General features: G+C 35.3%; 2 protein-coding genes across 2 annotated transcripts in view; one reads left to right on the top strand and one right to left on the bottom strand.

Annotated features, from left to right (window-relative positions):
- Positions 1 to 24,158, bottom strand: part of CENPP (centromere protein P) — a 246,755-nt gene that overhangs the window by 170,940 nt on the left and 51,657 nt on the right. The window contains exon 5 of the mRNA XM_079109453.1: positions 23,333 to 23,429. Coding sequence (XP_078965579.1) covers positions 23,333 to 23,429 — 97 coding nt within the window. The remainder of the gene's footprint in view (positions 1 to 23,332; positions 23,430 to 24,158) is intronic.
- OGN (osteoglycin) lies at positions 1,478 to 19,668 on the top strand. The gene is given in 10 exon segments (XM_079109450.1): positions 1,478 to 1,583; positions 1,586 to 1,671; positions 2,661 to 2,697; positions 2,700 to 2,728; positions 2,730 to 2,909; positions 4,827 to 4,920; positions 12,380 to 12,538; positions 15,125 to 15,327; positions 17,794 to 17,889; positions 18,673 to 19,668. Coding segments are annotated over 10 exon segments (1,146 nt in total). The 5' UTR covers positions 1,478 to 1,492; the 3' UTR covers positions 18,844 to 19,668.

The following is a 24,158-nucleotide window of genomic DNA, read 5'->3' as shown; positions in this document are numbered from 1 at the left end:
CTGCCTGTGTACATTTCTGTGCAGCAAACCCACTTGTGTTCTAGCTGCTTATTGGCTGCCATTTCTGCTGATTTAGACTACAAGAATTCCTTGAGGGGAGAAACTGAATTTTATTTGTCTGTTTGTAGTTCTGGCACAGATCTGGTGCTTAATGAACTTTTATTAAAATGAATGAATGCTAATAACATTATATTCACTGGTCAAACTTTTCAAGGAAAAAAGCAAAATAATTTTCTGTAGTCCAAAGTACCAAATTGTAGCATTAATAAAATCATGACTCCAAGGTTTTCTGAATCCAGACATGTATCTATCCAGCTTACATTTCAGCTCTGTTAACCTGCCACACAATACCAATCAATATCTACTGTTTTATGATTACATATTTGAAAGACCCTTTACTGTTTAAAAAATAAATTTAAGGGGCTAGGGTTGTACCTCAGTGGCAAAGCACTTGCCTAGCATGTATGAGGCACTGGGTTTGATTCTCAGCATCACATATGAATAAATAAATGAATTAAAAAAAGATCCATCAACAACTAAAAATATTTTTAAAAATAAATTTAGTAAAAAAGAAAATTCAGAAGTTTACTGTATCCTTAAAGTCATGAAATCAACAATTTAAATCAATCAAAATCAGAGCATATCATAATTAAATTTAAAGTAATTCATATTCAAATAAAAACTTCAATATTCAAGTCTTAGTTTATCTAATCTTTGATTTGAAATTTGCTAAAACCAATTTTCACTAGAAAAGAGAACTGGTATTCTTTCAGATTCTATTTTAACAAAATATTCATGTTTGTTACATTTTTACCTTAGAGAAAAAAGAAATGTCGCACTGATTGCTAAAAGTACTAAAGAGTAATACAAATAAAAGTGAATATTTCTTAAAAAGTGAATGTTCAAAGTTATTTGCATGATATCTATAATACCACTTTAACTTTTTAAAATCAAATTTAATATTGTAAAACGTTTATGCAGTCCCCTTCATTCAGGAAATAAAAATACTTTTACTATCAACCCCCAAATTATAAATCAATTTTATTTTTAAAAAAACTCATTCTCATACATTGGTTTTGTTACCTGTAATCAAAATAAAGGAAAAAAAAAAAAAACCACCAAGAGATCAAATTATAAAATAAGTTGGGCTACAACTAAATATTCCATTGGATATGGACTACAGAGCAATCACAAATTTAGTACAAAATCTTTAGTCCTCATAAAATGAGAAGCACAGACTACACTTTGGTTTTGGTGTTCTAGTTCATTCAAAAAGCAGGTATTTTATCTCATGGGAAAGCACCAAAATGAAGATTGTGATTTTATGACTATGTCATTTTGCAAACTCATATTTATTAAAACTTAGTACTTATTACACAAAATGAAAAGAACCTAGGTTTGTAGTCAGCCGAAGCAGCCCGAGCGCAGCAGTTTCCAACAGCTCCAGCACAGTTCTCTAGTACAACACCCTGCGTTTCACCCTAGAGAAGGAATGTTGGCAAAGATCTCTACCACATGGAAACTGCTCTTAAAGCTGCTGGGCCCTGAAATTGTATTCAGCAGTTTGAAATCAATCCACGCTTTCCTCATTCACCCTCCCACTTGGGGCTAATGCACAGGCATGAACACCTATTGAGGAAAACCACAAAAAACTTCAAAACAACTACAACGGTAGGCTTTTTTTTTTTTTCTCACATATTATTTTAAATACTGCTTGTTAAAGTGTGATATATCTAATAGTCTTAATAAATGTAAAGGACATTTCTAATGTGTGTAAATTTCAGTTACCTTGAACAATTAATTTTTACCAAGTATTTTCATCTATCACTATATTAATATTGAGGTAGTTACGAACTGGGGAGTTACAAAACTCACAAACCCATTTTATTCTTAATTTTCAACCACTGGATTTTTGAGAAAGTGGCATCTATAACATAGCATCAGCAACTTTGTATGATTCTGAAGTTACTTAAACAGTCTTAAACATCTACCCTTCAGATCAAATACACTAGTGAATCTTAAAGAATCCTTTCTAGTACATTCCTCAAAACTCCTTGATCAAACTCTGCATTTCCTCTAGTCTACAACACTATTGTTGCAGTTTTCATAGTTTAAACTGAAAAAGTCCTATTATTAACTAAAAATAGTGATAATCTATTAAATTTACAAAACTGAGAAGCCTGACGACTGTATATTCTTTAAGTGTTAAAGACTATTTTATGTGATGTGAAATTTAAGGTTTAAAGTTTTAAATTTCTTCTAGGAACTTGTTTCAAAAGCAGAATCAAGAGTTCTTATAAAGCAGCAAAGTTGAAATATGATATTTTTAACTCATATGAGACAGGATCTTGGGTCTTCATTTAACTATTTCTACTACAGGTATCCTAAAAAGATTTCATTGCCGACAAGTACCTCTACTGAAGGCACTTAATTATTAAGAAACTTAAATTATCACCATTTCTTGAATTTTTGATAGACAATAAGTAAAACTTTCTGAAACTATTTTTCAGAATGTTCACTGATACATGCAAACTGCTAGTATCTAATTAAAGATCACTAAGGGTTAAATACTTGTTCTCTGGCCCCTACTGCGTACACCCTGCCAAAACATCCTCTAAGCTTTTAAATATTGCTTCGATGGTCTGCATTTTTATTTCCAGGGAAAAGGAGAGTTTTGTCCCACAGTCTGCAGGCCACTAGTTTATTAACTTCCAGTCACCTTGATTTCTGCTGAAATGAAGACTGTGCAGTCTACATTGCTCCTGTTATTGCTCATGACTCTGACAGAACCAGCACCACCAACTCAGCAGGACTCACGAATCACCCATGAGTATGGAACAGATAACTTTGAAGAAACCATATTTAGCCAAGACTATGAGGATAACTACCTGGATGGAAAAAATATTAAGGTATTTTATTTTATTCTAAATTTACCTTCTAAAATAGTACCCATTTAAATGCATGTTTTTTTTTTTTCCTGAATATGCCTGATAAGGTAAGGGGAAATGAAAAGGAATTTAATTGGTTAAAAGTAACTCATAATAATTGTCCCTGAGATTATACTTTTAAAACATGCATGACTCCCAAATTAATAAACAGTATCTATGGTAACCAAAAAGCAGCTATAGAAGCCAAACAATAAAATTTAAGGGAAACTAGACTTTAAAGATGACCTCTGACCAGTTGCAATTTATGTTATGTTACACAATGCCCTATATTTGCATATTATACTGCTTAAAAAATAACAGGAATAAAGATGAACTATCAGCTTAAGGTTTATTATTTTAGAAAAAGAAAAGGTTCAAGGAAATTACCAGGAGAGTACTGGCTATGTTAACTACACACAGTACCCAAAGTTGAAAAACTAATGAATAAGGGGCTTTCTTTAAATCTGTTTTAGCAGTTTAGACCCTGTATCAATTTGCAAGGATTTGTAACTGTCATTGAGTTAACATCCTACAGGGAGAGTTTTTATAACACATTATTCACATCTCACCTTCAAGCAATGTAATTACTTGTGGTTTTCTTGGCATACAGAAATGAACACTGGTTAAGGAAAAAGTTAGCATAGCACATAACTATCTGTTGCCCACTGTATGCGTCATACACACATACACACATACAATGGAAAACCAGAAAGGTAGCCAAAAATATAATAATATTGGTTGCTGGGTAAGTTCTTCTCTGCTATAAATCAGACAGTGAAGATTTTAAGACTGAGTAGTTAAAATTTCTTTTAGCACAGAATGAGCAAATGTTAACACCATTGTTTCTTTCTTCCAATGGAGTTAGTTGATATACTTTGTCCATGATTATGACAAAAGATTGGTATCTCCAGTCATAGTTACAAATTTAAAAAGCAGCAGCAGCCCATCAAAATATAAGCTATTAGCTGGCTTGGATAATCTGAATCCATCCATTAATTACAAGAACACTTTCAAAATTTCCTGATTCTTAAAAAAATTTAGAGATAACTTTCTCTCTGCTTCTTCTCTTTACAGGGTTTTAGCAGTTTCTCAATCTAAACGCATAGACTAAAATTTGTGGAATGGAACAGAATTCAATAGGCCAGAGGGTGGAGAGGATGTTCAGCCAGCACACAGATGAGAAAATGAAGACTAAGGAAGGCAGGCCAGGAGTATGAGTGAGATCAAGTAAAGCACATTCACAAGGGGTGCAGAGAACAGGACCCCACATAATGCGCTCTACTCCAATGGCAGAAAACACACTCTCTAAGAATAGAAGGAAAGGTAAATGTTAGGGACTCCAGTTCCCCAGAGTTAATAGCCTTGGTCAGTGGTTTGAGCAGCACAGAAGACAAGAATAAAGGGGCTCCAAAGGCCAGGGTTTCATGGAGGCATGTAGGTAATTAAAAGTTCACTCCTAGAAGAGACAGACAAAGCTTATTCAGCACTTCGCACATGTGGCATGTGGGAGTTCTGGTGCACCTCTTGCTCAAAATGGTAGAATCTGGTAAGAGAAACTTAGTTCAGACAAGAACCAAATGAAATAGCTTCACCTCAGAAAAACTTTCATTCCCATTTAAAGAATGGTCTCCTAGTTTGCATTTGGAACTTCAATATATTCAACATTTACCAAGTACTGAGTTCAGCCATTGGAAATATAAAAATAAAAAAGATCTGGTTCTTTTACTCAAGGAGCTCATAGGCCAGGGTAAAAACAATTTACATTATAATATAATAAATTATGAAATGGAATTATGTACAAAATGCTAATGGAACACAAAAGAAATGCCACTAATTATACTTGGGTTGACAAACTAAGACCTCATCACACCTGATAACAGACTATTATTTCTCCACTAGGAAAAAGAAACTATGATAAGACCTGATGAGAAAAGTCTTCAGGTACAAAAAGATGAAGCTGTAACATTATTACCCCCCAAGAAAGAAAATGATGGTAAGTACAAATACTCTATAATTTTTTTTCTAAAAAAACCTTTAAAAAATAGCTATAGGAATTTTATTTCATAGCAATCAAAAATTACCTCAAGACAACAGTAAATGTGAACTGAAATTTTAGTTCCAGTAGTAAAGTCAAACAAATACATGGGGAATATACATCATTTGCCACCCCACACTATAAGTGAGAAACAGGGAACAGGAACATTCAAGAACAACCAAAGCTTAGTCCAAGTTTACCCTCTACAGAATGTGCATGTCTATCCAGAAGAAATCAATTCCAGAAATACTTAAAGATTGATCATTTCCTGAATATATTGTACAGCCTTAGGATAAGGTAAATAAAATGTAATTCTTGCCTTCAAGAAACTCACAGAAAAGAAATGGCTCTTTTTAAAATGAACTAAAATGTGCACTTCCATTAAAACAATAGAAAACTTATGGTAAAGTAAGAAACTACAAGTTCTATTTAATAGTTCCTATGTAGTCAGTTCATTCCTGCTCTGACACAGAACATTATTTCATACAAAACATGAAAACATACACATTAGTTTCTATGATGCTACAATAAATTTAAAATGAACCAAACAGAAAATACATCTTAAATTTTTTGAGAGGTTTCTTAGGAAAAACAGACTTGGACAAATGGAAAGACATTCCATGTTCTTAGACAAGACGACTCAATGTCATAAAAATGGCAGTTGTCTCTACATTTATACATTTTACACAACCCTATTAAAATTGCAAATAATTTATTTTATAAAGCTGGGAAAATTGATTCTAAAGTTATATGGAAAAACACGCACAAACAGAGGGGGAAGCACTGGACAAAGTCTGGTATACAAAGAACTAGACCTACCTCATGTTAAAACATACTTTAAAAATTGTGGATACTAGTGCATCAGGAGATAGAAATGTGGCACACAGTACCAACTTATATCACGGAACCCAAAATGGTATTTTTAAAAACTGGAGCTGGTAAAACTACACAGTCATTTGAAAAGGGATACAATTAGATTCATACATCAGACAAAGCAAAACAAAAAAAAAACCCAAAAAACAAAACCCACACTACAAGAAGATTAGGGATCCAAATGCTTATGATGAAAACACATCAGCTAGAAGGTAGCCTGTGTGTAGGGTACCTCAAAATCCAGAGAAATTAACAGAAAAGATCAATAAATTTGATTCCATCAAAGTAAAGTTACTGATGAGATCCCAACAGCAATGAGCACACCCAAAACCTAGATCTTGGTTTCTAACACCATTCTGCACTAAAAAGAACCAGCTCCTTTTGAAGAGAGAACTGATTTTAGGATTGAGGCAGGGAAAATGCAAGATTTGTCTGAGACATCTTCCTGGGCCAGAAAATAAAGAAGTTCTCAAAGAAGAGTGGATATGTATAATATTTCTAAAAATTCATCAAAATATATGAAATATACAAGTATAAATGTAGAAAATATGTGTACGTCCTATACACTAAAAGACAGACAATACTGCTGAGAGAAATTAAAGGAGACAAATATATGAAGAAATATATTGTGTTCAAAGTCTGGAACACTTAATACAATTAAGATATCAATTTTCCCTAAACATACATGCAAATTCAACACAACCCCAATGAAAATTCTCACAGGCTTTTTCAAGCTTTTATTTTTTAAATTAAAAAGTTGCTTCTAAGTGTGTATGAAAAAGGCAGTTGTAGTGGCATGGGCCTTTGATCCCAGCAACTTGAGCAGCTGAGACAGAAGGTTCACAAACTTAAAGCCAGCCTTGGCAACTTAGCAAGATCCTGTCTCAAAATAAAAATAAAAATGCATGGGGATATAGCTCAGTGTATGAGTGCCCATGGGTTCAGTACCCAGTACAAAAAAATAAAAAATAAAAAAATAAAATTTGGATGGAATTAGAAAGTACCTTCAATACTCAAAATAATGTTGAAGAAGAATAAAGTTGGAGGATATATACTACCTCATAGCAAGGCTTATAAAAGTATAGGAATCAAGATGTTGTATATCAGTATAAAAATAAAATTTTAAAAAGTCAATGGAACAAAATAAGAGTTCACAGGTTTATACAATATGGTCAACTGGTTTTTGAAAATGTTCCAACACAGATAAGTGGGGGAGAGGTTAATCCTTCCCAAAAATCATGCTGAAATACCAACAGCCATAGCAGAGAAAAAAAGATCTCCTGACCTTTTTTATTACCATATATAAAAGTAACTCAAAATGGACCCATGCCTAAATATAAAGAGCTTAAACTATACAACTTCTGGGGGGGGGGGGGTAAAATCTTAGTGGCTGTTATAGTTGGATCTAAAAATATCTCCCCACACCAAATGCACATGTTAAAGACATTTTCCCAAGGTGATGGCACTATTGGGAGATGATGGAAACTTTAGGCAATGGGGCCCAATGAGAGGAATTTAGGGGCATGCTGTTGAAGGGTATATTGGGACCCTGCCCCTTCCTCTCTCTCTCTCTCTCTCACTCTGCTTCCTGGAGACCATGAGGTGAGCAGCTCTGCTCCACCACATTCTCCCTGTCATGATGTTCTGCCTCACCATAGACCTAAAAGCAATGGAGCCAACTGACCATGGACTGAAACCTCTGAAACTGTGAGCCCAAAATAAATCTTCCTTCCTTTAAGTTGATTATCCCAAGTATTCTGTCACAGTGACAGAAAGTTGACTAACTCAGTGGCTACCAAATATTTCTTAAAAACACACACAAAAAGATGTACTATAAAGGAATTATTCTTCATTAAAATTTAAAATATTTGTATTTTAAAAGATACAAAAAATAAAGACAATTTACAACTGCAGTAAAACAATTATCAAACATATATCTGACAAATGACTTATATTCAGAACACCTAAGTCTACAAATCAAGAGTCATACAAAAACCCAATTAAAAAACTGGCAAGACAAGAATAGACACTTAACCAAGGAAAATTTGTGGATGGCAAAAAAGCACATAAAAAGATGTTCAACATCACTTGTGATTACGGAAATGCAAATTACACAATGACATACCATAGTATACCCTACCTGAAGGCTAAAATTATAAGACTGGCCATACCAAATGTCATCAAGGATATAGAGCAACTAGAGTTCTCATACATTGCTGATGGGAATGTAAATATGACTCAGTCCTTTAGAAAATAGTTGGAGACTTTCTTCAAAAGATAAAGCTTACACTCATAATACAACCCAGCCATTCTATTTCTGGATATGTATTTGAGAAATGAAAGCATTAAGTGCAAACCTTGTGTATAAATGTTCACAGCAGCTTTCTCAGAAATTGCCAGAACCTGACCCAAATGTCGGTAAAGAGCTGATGTATTAATTGTACACACTCAGACAATGAAATACTAAGTAATAAAGAGGAATGAATTAATGATACATGCAACAATGGATGAATCTCAAAATAACTATGTGGAGTGAAAGAAGCCAGACAAAAGAATATATACTGAATTATTATTTTCCTATAAAATTTTCCTAAATGCAGCATAATGAAAGCAGATCAATAGTTGCTTAGCAACAAGAGTGGGAGAAAGGAATTATCAAGGGGCATGAGAAAATTTGGGGGGAGGGGTTGATATATCAAGTGTCTCAACTAGAGTGAAAGTTTTGTGTGTATATACATAAATCAAACACAAATTATACAATTTAAATATGTGCTTGGTCAATTAGCTACAAAAATTATGGGAGGAAAAAGTTGAAAGAAGCTAGCTAATTTGTGACAGTTTTACTATTAAAACAAACATGATGGTAATGGATTATGACTCATGGAATAGAAAGTCTATAAGTGAATATTGACATAAAAATAAATAAGGAAAGAATGGTCCACCTTACAGCAGAAGATCAACTAACAAATGCATAAGCAATGATGGAATTAGATAATCCCTACTTGGCAACTATCCTATAAAGAATGATTCAGTTAAGAATCATTGATGGAGGGGGCTGAGGTTGTGCCTCAGTGGTAGAGCACTTGCCTAACATGCATGAGGCCCTGGGTTTGATCCTCAGCACCACATAGAAAAATAAATAAAGGTATTGTGTCCATCTGTAACTAAAAAAAATTTAAAAATTTTAAAAATCACTGATGGATCCTAAAACTAGTGGTAAAAATTTGATGACACATCAAACATTTCTATTTTTGTCTCAAAGTATTTCTCAGAAGATATTTATTTATTACAAGATGAAAAATACACTTTACAAAGTGAGAAACATGGCAGACACCATTTTAACCAAATCACCAAAGTCATTATCAGGAATGAGACAGATACCCTGAGCTTCTGGACACGCGACACTGAGAATGCAACACCATTTTTAAGGTATTCCAGCCAAAAAATGAAGACCTCAGACAAACCCTAACAGAAAGAACGTCTGCAAAATAAATGCCAGGGGACAGCATGGGGGGCGAAGGGCTTTCGCTTTTTAAAAATGATACAGGAGCTGAGTGCCATGTCGCACGCCTGTAATCCCAATGGCTCCGGAGGCTGAGACAGGAGGATTGGGAGTTCAAAGCCAGCCTCAGCAATGGTGAGATGCTAAGCAACTCAGTGAGACCCTGTCTCTAAATAGAATACAAAAGAGGGCTGGGGATGTAGCTCAGTGGTAAAGTGCCCCTGAGTTCAATCCCAGTACCAAAAAAAAAAAAAAAAAAAAAGCATACAAGGCTGGAGCTCAGTGGTAGAGTGCTTGTCCATAGCACAAGAAATAAAAGCAAGAATCAACAATTGGGATAGATTCAAACTAAATAGCTTTCTCTCAGCAAAGGAAACTATCAACAATGCAAAGAAAGAGCCTACAGAGTGGGAGAAAATCTCTGCCACTCATACTTCAGATAGAGCACTAATTTCCTGAATATATAAAGAACTTAAAAAACTCTACACCAAGAATACAAATAACCCAATCAATAAATGGGCTAAGGAAATGAACAGACACTTCACAGAAGAAGATCTACAAGCAATCAACAAACATATGAAAAAATGTTCACCATCTTTAGTAGTAAGAGAAATGCAAATCAAAACTACACTAAGATTCCATCTCACCCCAATTAGAATGGCAATTATCAAGAATACAAGCAACAATAGGTGTTGGAGAGGATGTGGGGAAGAAGGTACACTCATACATTGCTGGTGGGGCTGCAAATTAGTGCAGCCACTCTGGAAAGCAGTGTGGAGATTCCTTAGAAAACTTGGAATGGACCTACCATTTGACCCAGCTATCCCACTCCTTGGCCTATACCCAAAGGACTTAAAATCAGCATACTACAGAGACACAGCCACATCAATGTTCATAGCTGCTCAATTCACAATAGCCAGATTGTGGAACCAACCTAGATGCCCTTCAGTTGATGAATGGATAAAGAAACTGTGGTATATATATATATACAATGGAATATTACTCAGCTATAAAGAATAATAAAATTATGGCATTTGCAGGCAAATGGATGAAATTGGAGAATATCATGTTAAGTGAGATAAGCCAATCTCAAAAATCCAAAAGACAAATTATCTCACTGATAAGTGGATGATGACACATAATGAGGGGTGGGAGGGGGGCAAGAATGGAGGAAGGAGGGACTGTATAGAGAGAAAAGAGAGGTGGGAGGGGTGGGGGGAGGAAAAAAATAACGGAATGAATCAAACATCATTACTCTATGTAAATGTATGAATATGCAAATGGTATGCTGTTACTCCATGTACAAACAGAAACAACATGTATCCCATTTGTTTCTCCCAGGCCAGAGTCTGAAAAATACCTGTGTTGGCCATAACCTGGTGAATTGAGCTCTCTCAATTTTAGATTTTTGTTTTTATTTTTTAATCTGGAAGAAAGGATTAATAACACCCATTTCCTGGGTTCATTGTGAAGGCTAAATAAAGCAATACATGTAAAATTCCTCAAATAGTGCTTGGAACATGGAAGGAAATAGATAACATATTCATTCTCTTCCCCCATTCCTTTCCTTCTCCTCTACTGCCACTCTCCCAGATGCCAAGCCAGAAGATGTGGAGATGGGGGTCACCTAGCCTCCTTGCTCTCTAAAAATGATCAGAAGCCATGACCTGTAATTTCTATCTTTTGACTTCTAACCACCTGCTACCTCTTAGCTGAGTTTAGGTCCTCATCATTTTTCACTTATCATTGCAGTAGCCTATTAAATTATTCTCCCTACTCCCAGCCTCATCTCCTTCCAACCCATCCTCCATGCTGTTGTTATTTCTAAAATGCAAATTTGATCATGTCTCTTCCCTGCTTAAAATTCTTCATTTGCTTTCCATCACCTTCAGGAAAAAAAAAAATCCAGTCTCTTTAGTATGTCACACAAAGTCCTTTGTGACCTGGCGCCTATTTATCACTCTGTCCTCATCTATTCTAACCTCACTGCCCTCCCTTGACCTAGCACAAAACACTTTGGCTCTAGATGTTCTTAAACATTTGGAATTCCCTGAACAAGCTGTGCTCGCTCACCTCTGAGCATCTTTTCTTGTTGTTCTGTCTGATTGGAATCAACTCAAACACCCCCACTTTTAACTCTCCATTCCTGGTTTTCCTGGATCCTCTTGACCCTTCTGGCCTGAATGTAGCAGATCACTTCTGAGAACCTGTGTGTTACAGAGGTTAGGACTGTACCTCTGCACACAAATATGTCACAGCACTTAATCACATTGCTGGACAATTGTCTGTTTCTTTCTGACTCTGTCAATCAACTGAGTTGCTGAAGCCAAGGATCACATCTTTTTACTACTCCAGGCACATACAATGAAAGTTTATGGATGAGTAAATGGGCTAGAGTATGAATTAAGGTCTGATAAAATTTTTTTTTAAAATGATACAAAAAATGAAGGCTAAGGAAGTGCTCCTGGTTAAAGGAAAGAAATAGGACAAATAAATGCCATCAATGAGCTGGGGCACAAATATCTTCCCAAGTTACCCTGAATCAAGTCAACTCAAGTGGAATTCAGACTTGGGATCTGAACAGTGCCTGTGATGACTAATTTCCAAGTAAATGTTTTACTCATTTAACTAGTGGTTTCTAAAGTCATTAACCACTGTGACCAATCTGAAATAACTTTCTGACATACTAAATTTGATAAATCAAATTCCTGTTTACCTTAACTTCTGTGTTATGAAACTTTTGAATTCAAATGAGGAAATGTAACTGTCAATCAAGTCAACAATTAAGCAATCACTTCTAAAACAAAGAGTTTGGATTATAGATTTTAAAATTCTGTTTTAGACTTTAAAAATTCTAATCATCAAGGACCATGTAGGTCACTGGCTAACATTACTAAATATCTTTACTACTGTCATCTATGATTCTGTAAAATACCTTTTCAAATTAGTCGTAACCGTTTAATACAAATAATTTTACTACTAGAGAATAAATATTTTTCAAACTGCTTTTTATACTTTCATGATTTTTGTTTCCCAATTTAGAAATGCCCACGTGCCTCTTATGTGTTTGTTTAAGCGGTTCTGTATACTGTGAAGAAGTTGACATCGATGCTGTACCACCCTTGCCAAAGGAATCGGCCTATCTTTATGCACGATTCAACAAAATTAAAAAGCTGACTGCTAAAGATTTTGCAGACATGCGTAAGTTAAATTTAAATAAGACAGGACTACTAACTCATATAAATAAGTTTATACATACTTGTAGCCTACCACTCCTGGGGTTGTCACTGTGAGTATATAGGTATCCACACACTTCACAAAAACCACTGGTTTGTTAGTGAATCTCCTTCCCCCTCTGACTCTCTGTCATCCTTTACTGGTGATTGATGTCTGTGTCAACAGCCTGTCTCATAGGTAAATATTTCTCAACCCTAACACCTTAATATCCCATTTACAGGCTAGGCATATAGCTCAGTGGCAGATAGCTTGCCTAGCATGCCCTAAGCCCTGGAATTGATTTCCAGAACCTCTAAAATGAAACAGGAAGGAAGGACTATCCACTTTGCTGTGGATCATGAGCAGTATCAATGTAACTACAATACTTCTCTAACCATCGCATTTTATATTCCATCTTTACTGTGAAAGCAAAGGAATTGTTTTTCTTCATTTTTACTCATGGCTTACAAACCTGGCTACATATTAAAAATATCTGAGCATATATTTTTAAAATACTAATACAAAGATCTACTTCCCAGAGGTTCTGATCCAGGTCTGGCAGGAGCCAGGCATCACCATTAAAAAGCACCCAACTCCTTAGACAGGAACAGTGCTGCACACAGTGGCATTTAACTTTCCTAGGTCATTAACAATGCTGGACTCACGGCTTCCTAGTAAACCTTAACCCAACAAGGGTGTTGTTATTTGTATACCAGAAAGCTTTACTTCTTCAGCACCACAGTCCCGTATCACGAATTTCTTCTCAGTTTCTTAGACTGATGTTTAGAAGTGTTCTTGAAGAAAAACACACAAAGAAATGCACACTGCCTCACTGTACTAAATTAACTAACTGCATTCACGCTGCCACTAGTAGCTCCTAAGTGTGGAATGAAGTACATTTCATCCTCATGACTTGGGATTCCTTATTTGCCAATTCACCTACTTACTAAAGTCTATTTGTAATCTCCAAATCAATACATCATACCTTTATGATCATTAGCAGATATGCATGGAGAAGCAAAAAAAAAAATTGAGTTATTCAAATGCATACCCAGCTGAGGTTAAACAAAGCAAAACTCTCTTCTTGTTTCAGCCCTCACACAGTAAATAAATGTTCAGTCAGTCTATTTAGTGCCATGTTTTTCACAGTTTTGTCCTTTTTGTTGATGATTTTACCGTTGAAAATAGCCCAGGAGGTCTGAGGAGACAGCTCAGTTGATAGAGTGCTTGCCTTGCAAGCACAAGGCCCTGGGTTCAATCTCCAGCACCGCAAAAAAAAAAAAAAGAAAAGAAAAAAAGAAAATAGCCCAAGAGTAGTGCTGTAGTGCTCAGTAGCATTTCTAAGTGCAAGAAGGCTGTGATGTGCCTTACAGAGAAAATACATATGCCTGAGAAGATATATTTAGGCATAAGTTAATAGTGCAATGCTAATGACCCAATAAGGTACATTAAACAAGTTATCTTTAAACAAAAACATACAACAGTAGCAACTGGCTGACAAAAATAACTGACTAGAGGCTAATGGGAACTTAATCTTGTAATTCCCCTTGAAGTGATGGCTCAGTATTCGCTAATTCAATATTTGAAGCAACATTATAGAAATGACTATTGTGGCCAGGCATAGTGGAGACTTACCTGTAATTCCAGCTACTTGGAAAGTCAAGGCAGGAGGAACACAAGTTCAAGGCCAGCCTCAGTTAGTTTGTAAGACTTGTCTCAAAATTTAAAAATTTTAAAAGGGCTGGGGGCCAGGCATGGTTGTACACACCTGTAATCCCAGCAGCTCGGGAGGCTGAGGCAGGAGGATCAAGAGTTCAAAGCCAGCCTCAGCAACTAGGTGAGGACATAATCAACTCAGTGAGACCCTCTCTCTCTGAAGTACAAAGGCTGGGGATGTGGCTCAGTGGTAGAGGACTCCTCAGTTCAATAATTCCTAGTACCAAAGGGGGAGGAGAAAAGACTACTGTGAATGAGGACCAACTGTATTTCCTAATCATTCCAGAAAAAAGTGATAAACATATACATATACACACTGAATTTCTCAATCTGCACCACTTTTGCAAATCAGGGAACACTTAAGCAATAAGGCATAGAGAGAGTAAGGTAACATATCCACAACGTACTGGCAAAAAAAAAAAAATTTTTTTTCAAAAATACAAATTACATGATTCCAGTCAATCAAATGTTATGCTTCCTTTCCATGATTTGTAAGAAGAATTTCTTTCAATCCTATGCATCCTGAGAAATTCAAATAGAGGAGGATGGAAAGACTACTTAAAATCCCTTCCAAACCTGAGATTCTAGGACTGCAGTTAGACAAAACATCATTAGACAGAGAGAGACACGCAGTGTTCAACAAAATTTTACTGATGCGACTTGGGATGCATCACATGGTAGCCTTGCCCAGCATGTGCAAAGCCTGAAGTTCAATTTTTAGCACTATAAACACAAATGATAACAACAAACAACTTTCCTGAGTAGACACTCTAATAGGCACTAAAGAAGATATGATCTGTTAAACAAATGTTTTCTTCAGTCAACAAGATTCTAACTTCATATTTTTCCCTCAAGCTAACTTAAGAAGACTTGATTTCACGGGAAATTTGATAGAAGACATAGAAGATGGTACTTTCTCAAAACTTTCTCTGTTAGAAGAGCTTTCACTTGCTGAAAATCAACTATTGAGACTTCCAGTTCTTCCTCCAAAGCTCACTTTATTTAATGCAAAATACAACAAAATCAAGAGCAGAGGGATCAAAGCAAATACATTCAAAGTAAGTATTTCATCATATGGCTGAACACAGTTTCAGTGATAATACATTAAAAGAGAGAAACTCTGGTCAATAATTCTGACTCCTTTATTTCTTTCTTTTTTCAAATGCTCTCACTATCTTGCCAGACTTGAAATCCTGGGTTCAAATGGTCCTCCTGCCTCAGCCTCCATAGTTGCTGGGATGAGAGGGGTAGGACACCTCACCCAGAGTTTGTTTACATGACAATTTAAAACTATTTTTACTTAATTAATGAAGATATTTCTTTCATATCAAATGAACATTCTGTTTGACTCATTCAGCCTAGCTTATGCCTGTACCTCACTTACACTACATGACCTTGATAGTGTTTTACGATGCTATACTGACTCCCAGTTGTTCAGTTATTTATTCAGCAAACCTTCAAACAGATCTGGTTGGTCTCTCAGGGCACTTATAATCCACAAAAATTCAAAATTGGAATTTTGTTTCTTTTTCTTTTAAGCATTAGCAATTTATAAATGCTATGAAAAAGTTCCAAAAGTAAACAATGAATTTTGAGTTATAATACGTAAAAAAATTAGACTACAAAACTTTATAAGCAGACTTTCTTTTGAATTTCATGATGGTGACAATGCAAAATTCTATATGTATTAAGAATTACAAATATCATTAATTTGGTAATTCAAGAAAATATTTTGTAGGAAAAGGGGAAGGTGATTTACTTTGCTTTAGGTAGCCACGATGTCTCAGAAGTAATCACCTCAGCCCAGACTCCTGGAAGGTAGCCTCAGATGAAATGATCGAGCTACTGTTGGCAATAGATATAACCTCACTCAAAAGGCAAGGCTAAGCTAGGCAAAGTGGTGCATGCCTATAATTCCAGCTACATGGGAAGCTGTGACAGGAGGATCCCAAATTTGAAGCCAGCCTGGGCAAAACAGTGAGACCCTATCTCAAAAGTAACAACAAAAGTCATGGTTTACAATTTCTAAGATAATATCTAATATAAGAACCTAATATTATCAAATACATATTATCATAAAGTTTTTGATATAATATATAATCTGTCTACAAATATAGTCTCTTGAAAAATGCTTAAAAATATTTTACTTCTCTTCCCTTTTCATTTATATTTAAGACATCCTTTTTCAATTTGAAGAGAGATTTTAAAGTTAGATCAGAGTTCTTCTGATGTTTCTGATAAGAAACTCAGAAGTTAAGGGGCCAGACTTTTTAAAAGCATACTCACTTCTTAAAACTTGTAATTTCAACATATTCATTTAAGTAGGTCATTCTCTGAATAACCGGCATGCTAAAACTTACCAAGATGATCAACATTTCATTAAAAAACAAAAAAAAACATTTAGATGCCTATAGTCACAATTATTTGGAAGGCTGGGGCAGAGAATCATTTGAAACCAAGAGTTTAAGGCCAGCCTAGGTAAGACAGTGAGACTCCATAGCAGGGCAGGGGGAGAAATGTTTTAAGTATTTTGTGTTTTACACATACAGAACAGATTCATGACAACTTGTAATGAAAATGATAAATTTGGTTTCTTTGTAGTTTTGCTAAATGCCCTAGGATTATAGCAGGCACTGGTACAATAAGGTTACTGTAATTCATGTAAATGAAGCCCACTGGGAAGATAGGTGCTTGGTATCTATATGTTGGAAAGATATAATGCGTACAAAGGAATCTAAATAATAGCACAGAAAAGAATTAGTAAGATCTGACACAGAATGCATATCAAAGTTAAGGTAAAAGTAATGTCTAAGAAAACAATAGTACGTAATGATACACAATAGTGAGTGAGTGTTCATGAAATCCAACATAAATTCCTTATGGAAAAAGTCATATCAAGTTAAGTGTTTCATAAATTGCTTCAGGAAACATGTTGCTAAGCATACATCTCTTAGGTGTGACCATTTTATTACAAATTGGTGGAGCTGAAATGGGAAACTTCTGGGGCTGAGGTGGTGGCTCAGTGGTAGAGCGCTTATCAGGCATGTGTGGGGCCCTGGATTCGATTCTCAGCACAACATAAAATAAACAAATAAATAAAAAAATAAATGAGATATTGTGTCCAACTACAACTAAGAATATTTTTAAAAAGAAAAAAAAATGAGAAACTTCAGAATCAAGAGGTTAGGGTAGTGTCAGGATCCAAATAGTAAGTCCCACATAGTAAGTGAACTCATTAAGCGACTTCCAAGACAAATTCGAAAGGACCCAGAAGATGATGGCATCAGAGCTTGGTATTTGGAGATGAGATGAAGCAGCAAAACTCTGCTGGTCATCATAAATGCCATAAAGGACCAAAACACACTATTTGTGAAGTCAAACAATGACGACCGAAACAAGAAACCATCATACCAAACATGTACTATTGATATGTGTTCATACCAATATCCTTTTGTATATATTGCTTGAATCCCATGAGGGAATACACAGACCTTGATAACACTCAAACTAAAATTTCCTTACAGAAACTGAATAACCTCTCCTTCCTCTACTTGGACCACAATTCCCTGGAATCTGTGCCACCTAATTTACCAGAAAGTCTACGTATAATTCATCTTCAGGTACAATTTTTCCTTTCACAATATTTGGCTTTAATTACCTATGAGTCATTCTTAAAACTCATTGGGGAAGTCACTTGTAAATCGTGGTTAGATGACTATGGCAGTCAATGGCTCAATGCTCATCAAAAGTATCAATCCTTATCCAATGCACGCTCCTGCCCAGACACTGAGGTTCAAACCAGAGCACACCTGGTGAATAGTCCTCTATAGGTGTAAAGTCTGTTCTCTACTGAGATTTGTGTCCAGTGTACATTTGGCATCTCCTAGCTAATCTTAACACATGGACTTGAAGTGAGGGGGCACTGGGACTTCTGATTTATGTCTCTTTCTCCAAACAGTGGAGAACACTTGCTTCTGGAGACTTTCTAGTACAACATCAAGTAGGGAATGCAAAACTATAGGAGGAATGAAAAGAAACTAAAATTGGTCTTTCAGAATCCTACGAATTCCAACTTGCTTTACTTCCTTAGAGAATACCTTAAGGACACAGTACCTTTTTGAAAATGACACTCTAGAATAGGATACTTTCTCCATTTAGTATAAAGCTATTTATAATCAGAACTTTGTGTTACACAAAAATTACTCTAATAGTGAGTAGTCTATTCTTCCAAAATAACACTGCACACATATAAAAGGGTACTCAGATTGCACAGTTTTATTACCACGAGATACACAGTATGATATTTAACACTTTTTCAATAAAATAGTCCATGGGTTCCTACTACATAGCAACAGATGGTTGGTTTACGACTTGTGATCAATTTTTTTCCTCTTATTTTTCAGTTTAACAACATAACATCAATTACAGATGATACTTTCTGCAAGGCTAATGACACTCGTTATATTCGGGATCGGATTGAAGAGATTCGCCTGGAGGGCAATCCAATCATCCTGGGAAAGCATCCAAACAGTTTTATTTGCTTAAAAAGATTACCTATAGGGTCATACTTTTAACCACTATCAAGACTGCATGCAAGCTAAGTACACATACATATAATCTGTCTCAACAATGTCTAAGGGATCATAAATATTAGTTTAATATTAACTTTTTATCCCACCAAGATGGAATTTTATGTTTTAAACATGGATATTGAAAAATCTTACATAACAGAATCTCTAAATTCAAAACTAAGTAATGTGAAAATATTTAAACAGCACTAAAAAAGCCCTCGACCCTCTACTTTACACTAGTCTACCATTTAAAAGGCATGTTGTTATATAAATACCCACATTTGGATGTATTATTCCCATTACTAATAAAGGAAGACGAGAAGTCCAAGAAACTTTCAATTGTCTTTCCTGCCCTTCACTGAATCTCAAAAACATTTAAGGAAGGTTTAAAAAAGCTAAATGTTCCTAGTGATCTCCAATATTTTTTCTTTTATGATCCATCATTATTTACTATGAAGTAGGAACTTTGTTTTCTTCCCATCAAGGCAGCTATTTTACTCTATTTTCATTTAGCCTAAGAAAAAGGACATAGTCTCATGCTTAGGCAAAATTTTCCAAAAGGTAGAACTTTATTCTCTGATAAAGAGCTAATATAGAAAGGTTCACACTGTTTTACTTTGTGGTCACACAGTTAAAATCTTAAGTAAAATAGTAAAACTATTTTCTTTTATCTAAATATTAACATTCTAAGCCTATCATAAAACATTTAAAAAGTCAAGCAAGATAAAACCAGTAAGCTTATGAGGAAAAAAAAAAGAATCAAGTCTATCCCATTTCTCAGAGAACAATAAGATTCCTCTACTATAAAGATTTTCAAATATGAAATAATAGCAAAGTATTTTCTTTTTACATTATAGGAATTAGGGTCTCATCAATAAATTTGTTCAAACATAAGAAATGGAAACAAAGTGTCTTACTGCATACAGTGTGCCACCTGCCCATGCACACACACATTCACCCAAACTGAATATTCACAACAAAGCTTCTCAGCAACATTCGAAATACCAATGAACACCAACATTGAATGGTAAGAATCTAATCTTCCATCTAACAATTTACAATGACTCAATGCTGCCAGATTAAAGTTCCTAAACCAGGGCCAGGGATGTGACTCAGTGGTAAAAAGTGCTTGCCTGGCATGCATGAGGGCCTGGGTTCAAAACCCCCAGCACCAAAGAATAAATAAATTAATAAAGTTCCTAAAGCAACATTTCTCTTGCCCACACCTAAGAGATGTATGCTTAGCAACATGTTTCCTGAAGCAATTTATGAAACACTTAACTTGATATGACATATTAGGGAGAACATTCAGCCTTTGGTTTGGGGGCATTGGCTTATTTCACTTAGTATGATAGTCTCCAGTTCCATCCATTTATTAGCTAATGCCATAATTTTATTCTTCTTTATGGCTGAGTAATATTACATTGTGTGTATATATACCACATTGTTTTACCCATTCATCTGTTGAAAGGCACTTAAGATTGGTCCCATAGCTTAGCTATTGTGAACTGAGCTTCTAGAAAAATTGATGTGGCCACGTCACTATAGTATACTGATTTTAAGTCCTTTGGGTATATGCAAGTTTTCTGAGGAATCTCCATACTGCTTTCCAGAGTGGTTGCACCAATTTACAGTCCCACCAGCAATGTATGAGGGTACCTTTTTCCCCACATCTTTGCCAACATTTATCGTTACTTGTATTCTTGATAATTGCCATCTGACTAGAGTAAGATGAAATCTCAGTGTAGTTTTAATTTGCATTTCTCTAATTGCTCAAGATGTTGAACATTTTTTCATATAGTTGTTGACAGACTGTATTTCTTCTTCTGTGAAGTATCTGTTCAGTTTCTTTGCCCATTTATCAACTGGGTTATCTGGGGGGTTTTGGTATTAATTTTTTTTTGAGTTCTTTATATAGCCTGGAGATTAATGCTCTACCTAAGGTGCAGGTAGCAAAAATTTTAGGAGAATTACAAGTTCAAAGCCAGCTTCGACAACTTACTGAGTCCCTAAGCAACTTAGCAAGACTGTCTCAAAATAAAAAATAAAAAAAGGGGCTGCAGTAGCAGCTCAGTGGTACAGTGCTTGCCTAGCACATGTGAGGCACTGGGTTCGATCCTCAGCACCACATAAAAATAAATAAATAAAAGTATTGTGTCCACCTACAACTTTAAAAAAAATTGAAGTATGGAAAGTTAACAAATGAAAAAATAAATTAAAAGAGCAGGACATGGGTGCGCCTCGGTGGTTAAGTGCCCCTGGGTTCAATTACTGGTACCAAAACCAAACAAACAAACCAAAAACCCCCAAGAAACAAACAAAGATCAAATACAAAGCCTTCAGAGGTAAATAATAAAATTCTTAGAAGAAAACAGATAAATTTTTATGACAATGAACTTAGTAATAATTTATTAGATATGGCGCCAAAAACATAGGCAGCATAGAAACATTTGACAAATAGAATTTTATGAAAATTAAAATTTTTTGTGCATCAAAAGACACTTCATCCAGAGAAAGAAACTGCAGATCATATATCTGATAGGAAATCAATATCTACAATATATATAAAGAACTTTTACAATTCAACAAAAAAACTAATTAAAAAATGGGAAAAGGACTTCCACATTAAACATATTAATGGCCAATAAGCACAGGAAGAGACATTAACATTGCTAATCTACTAGAAAGATACAAATCGAAACCACAATAAGATATCACTTCATACCTATTAGACTGGCTATTAAGAAAACAATGAAATCATCAAACAAAAACCAGAAAATACCACTGTGTTAGAGAGGTTATGGAGAAACGGGAACCCTTATACTTTGTTAATAGGATGTAAAATGGTACAGCTGCTGTGAAAACCAGTTTGTGATTAAAAAAAAAAAATCAACTTAGAACCGTCCTATGATCCAGCATTTCCATGTCTAGACACATACTTGAAAAAATTGAGGGCAGGGACATGTGAAGAGCCACCAGTACACTATGCTCATAACAGCATTATTCCAACAGCTAAAACATGGAAACAACCTGAGTGCCTATCAACTGACAGAAGGATAAGCAAAACGTGATACATCCACACAAGAAAATATCATGCCTTGAAAAGGAAACCTGAAACATGCCAATACAGACAAACTATGAAGTGAAATAATCCAGACAAAAGAATGCTCCTCTTGTATGAGGTACCTAGAATAGTCAAATTCATAGAAACAGAAAATAGAATAGTGGCTACCAGGGGCTGGGGCCAGGAGGGAATGGGAACTGATGGGTAGAGAGGTTCAGTTTTGGATAATGAAAAGAGAAGGTTGATGGTGATGGCTGTAGAAAAGATCGATTTTTTTTATTTTTTTTTATTTTTCAATCCTAGTTATGTTATCACCAGCAAAAACTGGCTCATAGAATGTTCTATCCTCCATAGAAACAACATACCAATTATAATTCTTCATCTGCCTAGAGAGCAGCTAGAGTCAAACCAGCCAAGGAAATGGGGACCACAGCTCACATTTCCCACCAGCCACTCCAGTGCCATGATGAAACAGCAGTATTAGGAGGTTCGTTCATTACCACGAAACTGCCAGCAAACTTCCCAATCATTATATGTTACCAATTGTGAAGCAGAGATACTTAATTGTCCTGGCACAAGACTACTTACAAGAAGACATAACAAAATCAAGAGAATGCCTCAAGGGGCTATAGCATGGGAAGTGACCATGTTTCATTCTGGATAAAATCCTATGCCTGACAAATTTTATTAGTTATGCCAAACAGAATAAATTTTATAATTTAAAAAAAAAAAGGAATAGAACCCGAAACAAAGAAGAGTTAGTGCCAATCTTAAAAACAATAGTCATGACTCATTAGGCTTTTTAAGGAACATGAACCTTGAAATTTTATGTTGATTCTTTCAGAACTGTTTTTTGTATGGTTCACTGCGGTCAATAACTTGATGCTATCAAACTAAGAAAGACCTGAAGGATTACTGAACAGTCAAACACAATTCTGGTTATACACACAAAACAACTAAAGATTAGGACTTTAAAGTATCTCTACCAGCCTAAAGAAGCGTTATTTCACAAAAATCAGATGTCAGTATTTAAACTAAAAATGTGCAAAAATTAAGGAGTTCAAAATGCAGTCTTGCTCAGGAAATTAAGATTATAGTACTTCATGACAAACCTGCTATGAGTGCATTCTTTATTAGAATTTGTTTTATTTCAAGTACCCTTGAAAGACTGATTTTTCAAAATGTATATCTTAAAATACATTAGAATTTTACTAATTTCTTTCAAAATATCCCACAATATAAATTAGTCACTAGTTTATACTCAAGCTTCTCCTCCATTTATTACAAATAACTGCAAAATCTTCAAGTCAATGAAAGTATTTTCTATTTTTTGAAAATTTAAAGTAAGGTATATTATGGCTGAATCCCCAAATTTACAACCAGTTTCATTTTCCATACATGTTTAAATCCAAAGACTTTAGACTTTACCTTGAAATGTTTAAATGTGCGCTTACGATATTCATACCACTCCACGAAAAAATGTAGGCTTCGGAAAAACATGAATAAATCTCTTCTTTCTTCAGCTCTGTAAGAACAAGAGTCTATGATGAATAAATATCATTAAATGATAGACCAAATCTGGCTTTACTTCTTACTCTTCCTTTTCATATGTTCTACATTAACACTAAAAAAGTACTGGATATATTTCTATATATCGAACCTTGTACTTCTGCATGTGTTTCACCCTGTAATTAATAATGCTACTGTCTCAGCCTGAAATGCCCTTTCTAAATGTTTAAATCCTATCCATCTTTCAAATGCCACATTCTCCAAGAAATCTAATCGATGAATATAGTACAATAAGGAACGTTAAGAATTTAGGCTGGGCCCTGTGTGGTGGTGCACACTTGTAATCCCAACAACTTGGGAGGCTGAGGCAGGAAGGTTGCAAGCTTGAGGGCAGTCTCAGTAACAAATATAAAAAGGGCTGCAGATGCTGCTCAGTGATAAAGTGTCCCTGGGTTCAATCCCCAGTACCAAAAAAGTGTTTATATGCCAGTTTAGGACACAGAGGTTTAATCCTGTGGAAGTTCTTAAGTGAAGGGAATGTGCTTATTATGCTAACGAGGTGACTCACATGACCCAAGATAGCAGCAGGTTGGGGGATGGTCATCCACATTGGTAAAGGGATGAACTTTAGGCTAGCAAGACCTCTAGAAGAGAGTACCAAGGACTGAATTCAATCACATGGCTGCTAATTTAATCAATCATGCCTATGTAAACTCAAAATAAAAACTCTGAACATAGGTGCTCA

Source organism: Sciurus vulgaris (assembly GCF_902686455.1).
Source record: "Sciurus vulgaris genome assembly, chromosome: 13".
NCBI classification, from domain to species: domain Eukaryota; kingdom Metazoa; phylum Chordata; class Mammalia; order Rodentia; family Sciuridae; genus Sciurus; species Sciurus vulgaris.
This window is presented reverse-complemented; position numbering and strand designations above follow the sequence as displayed.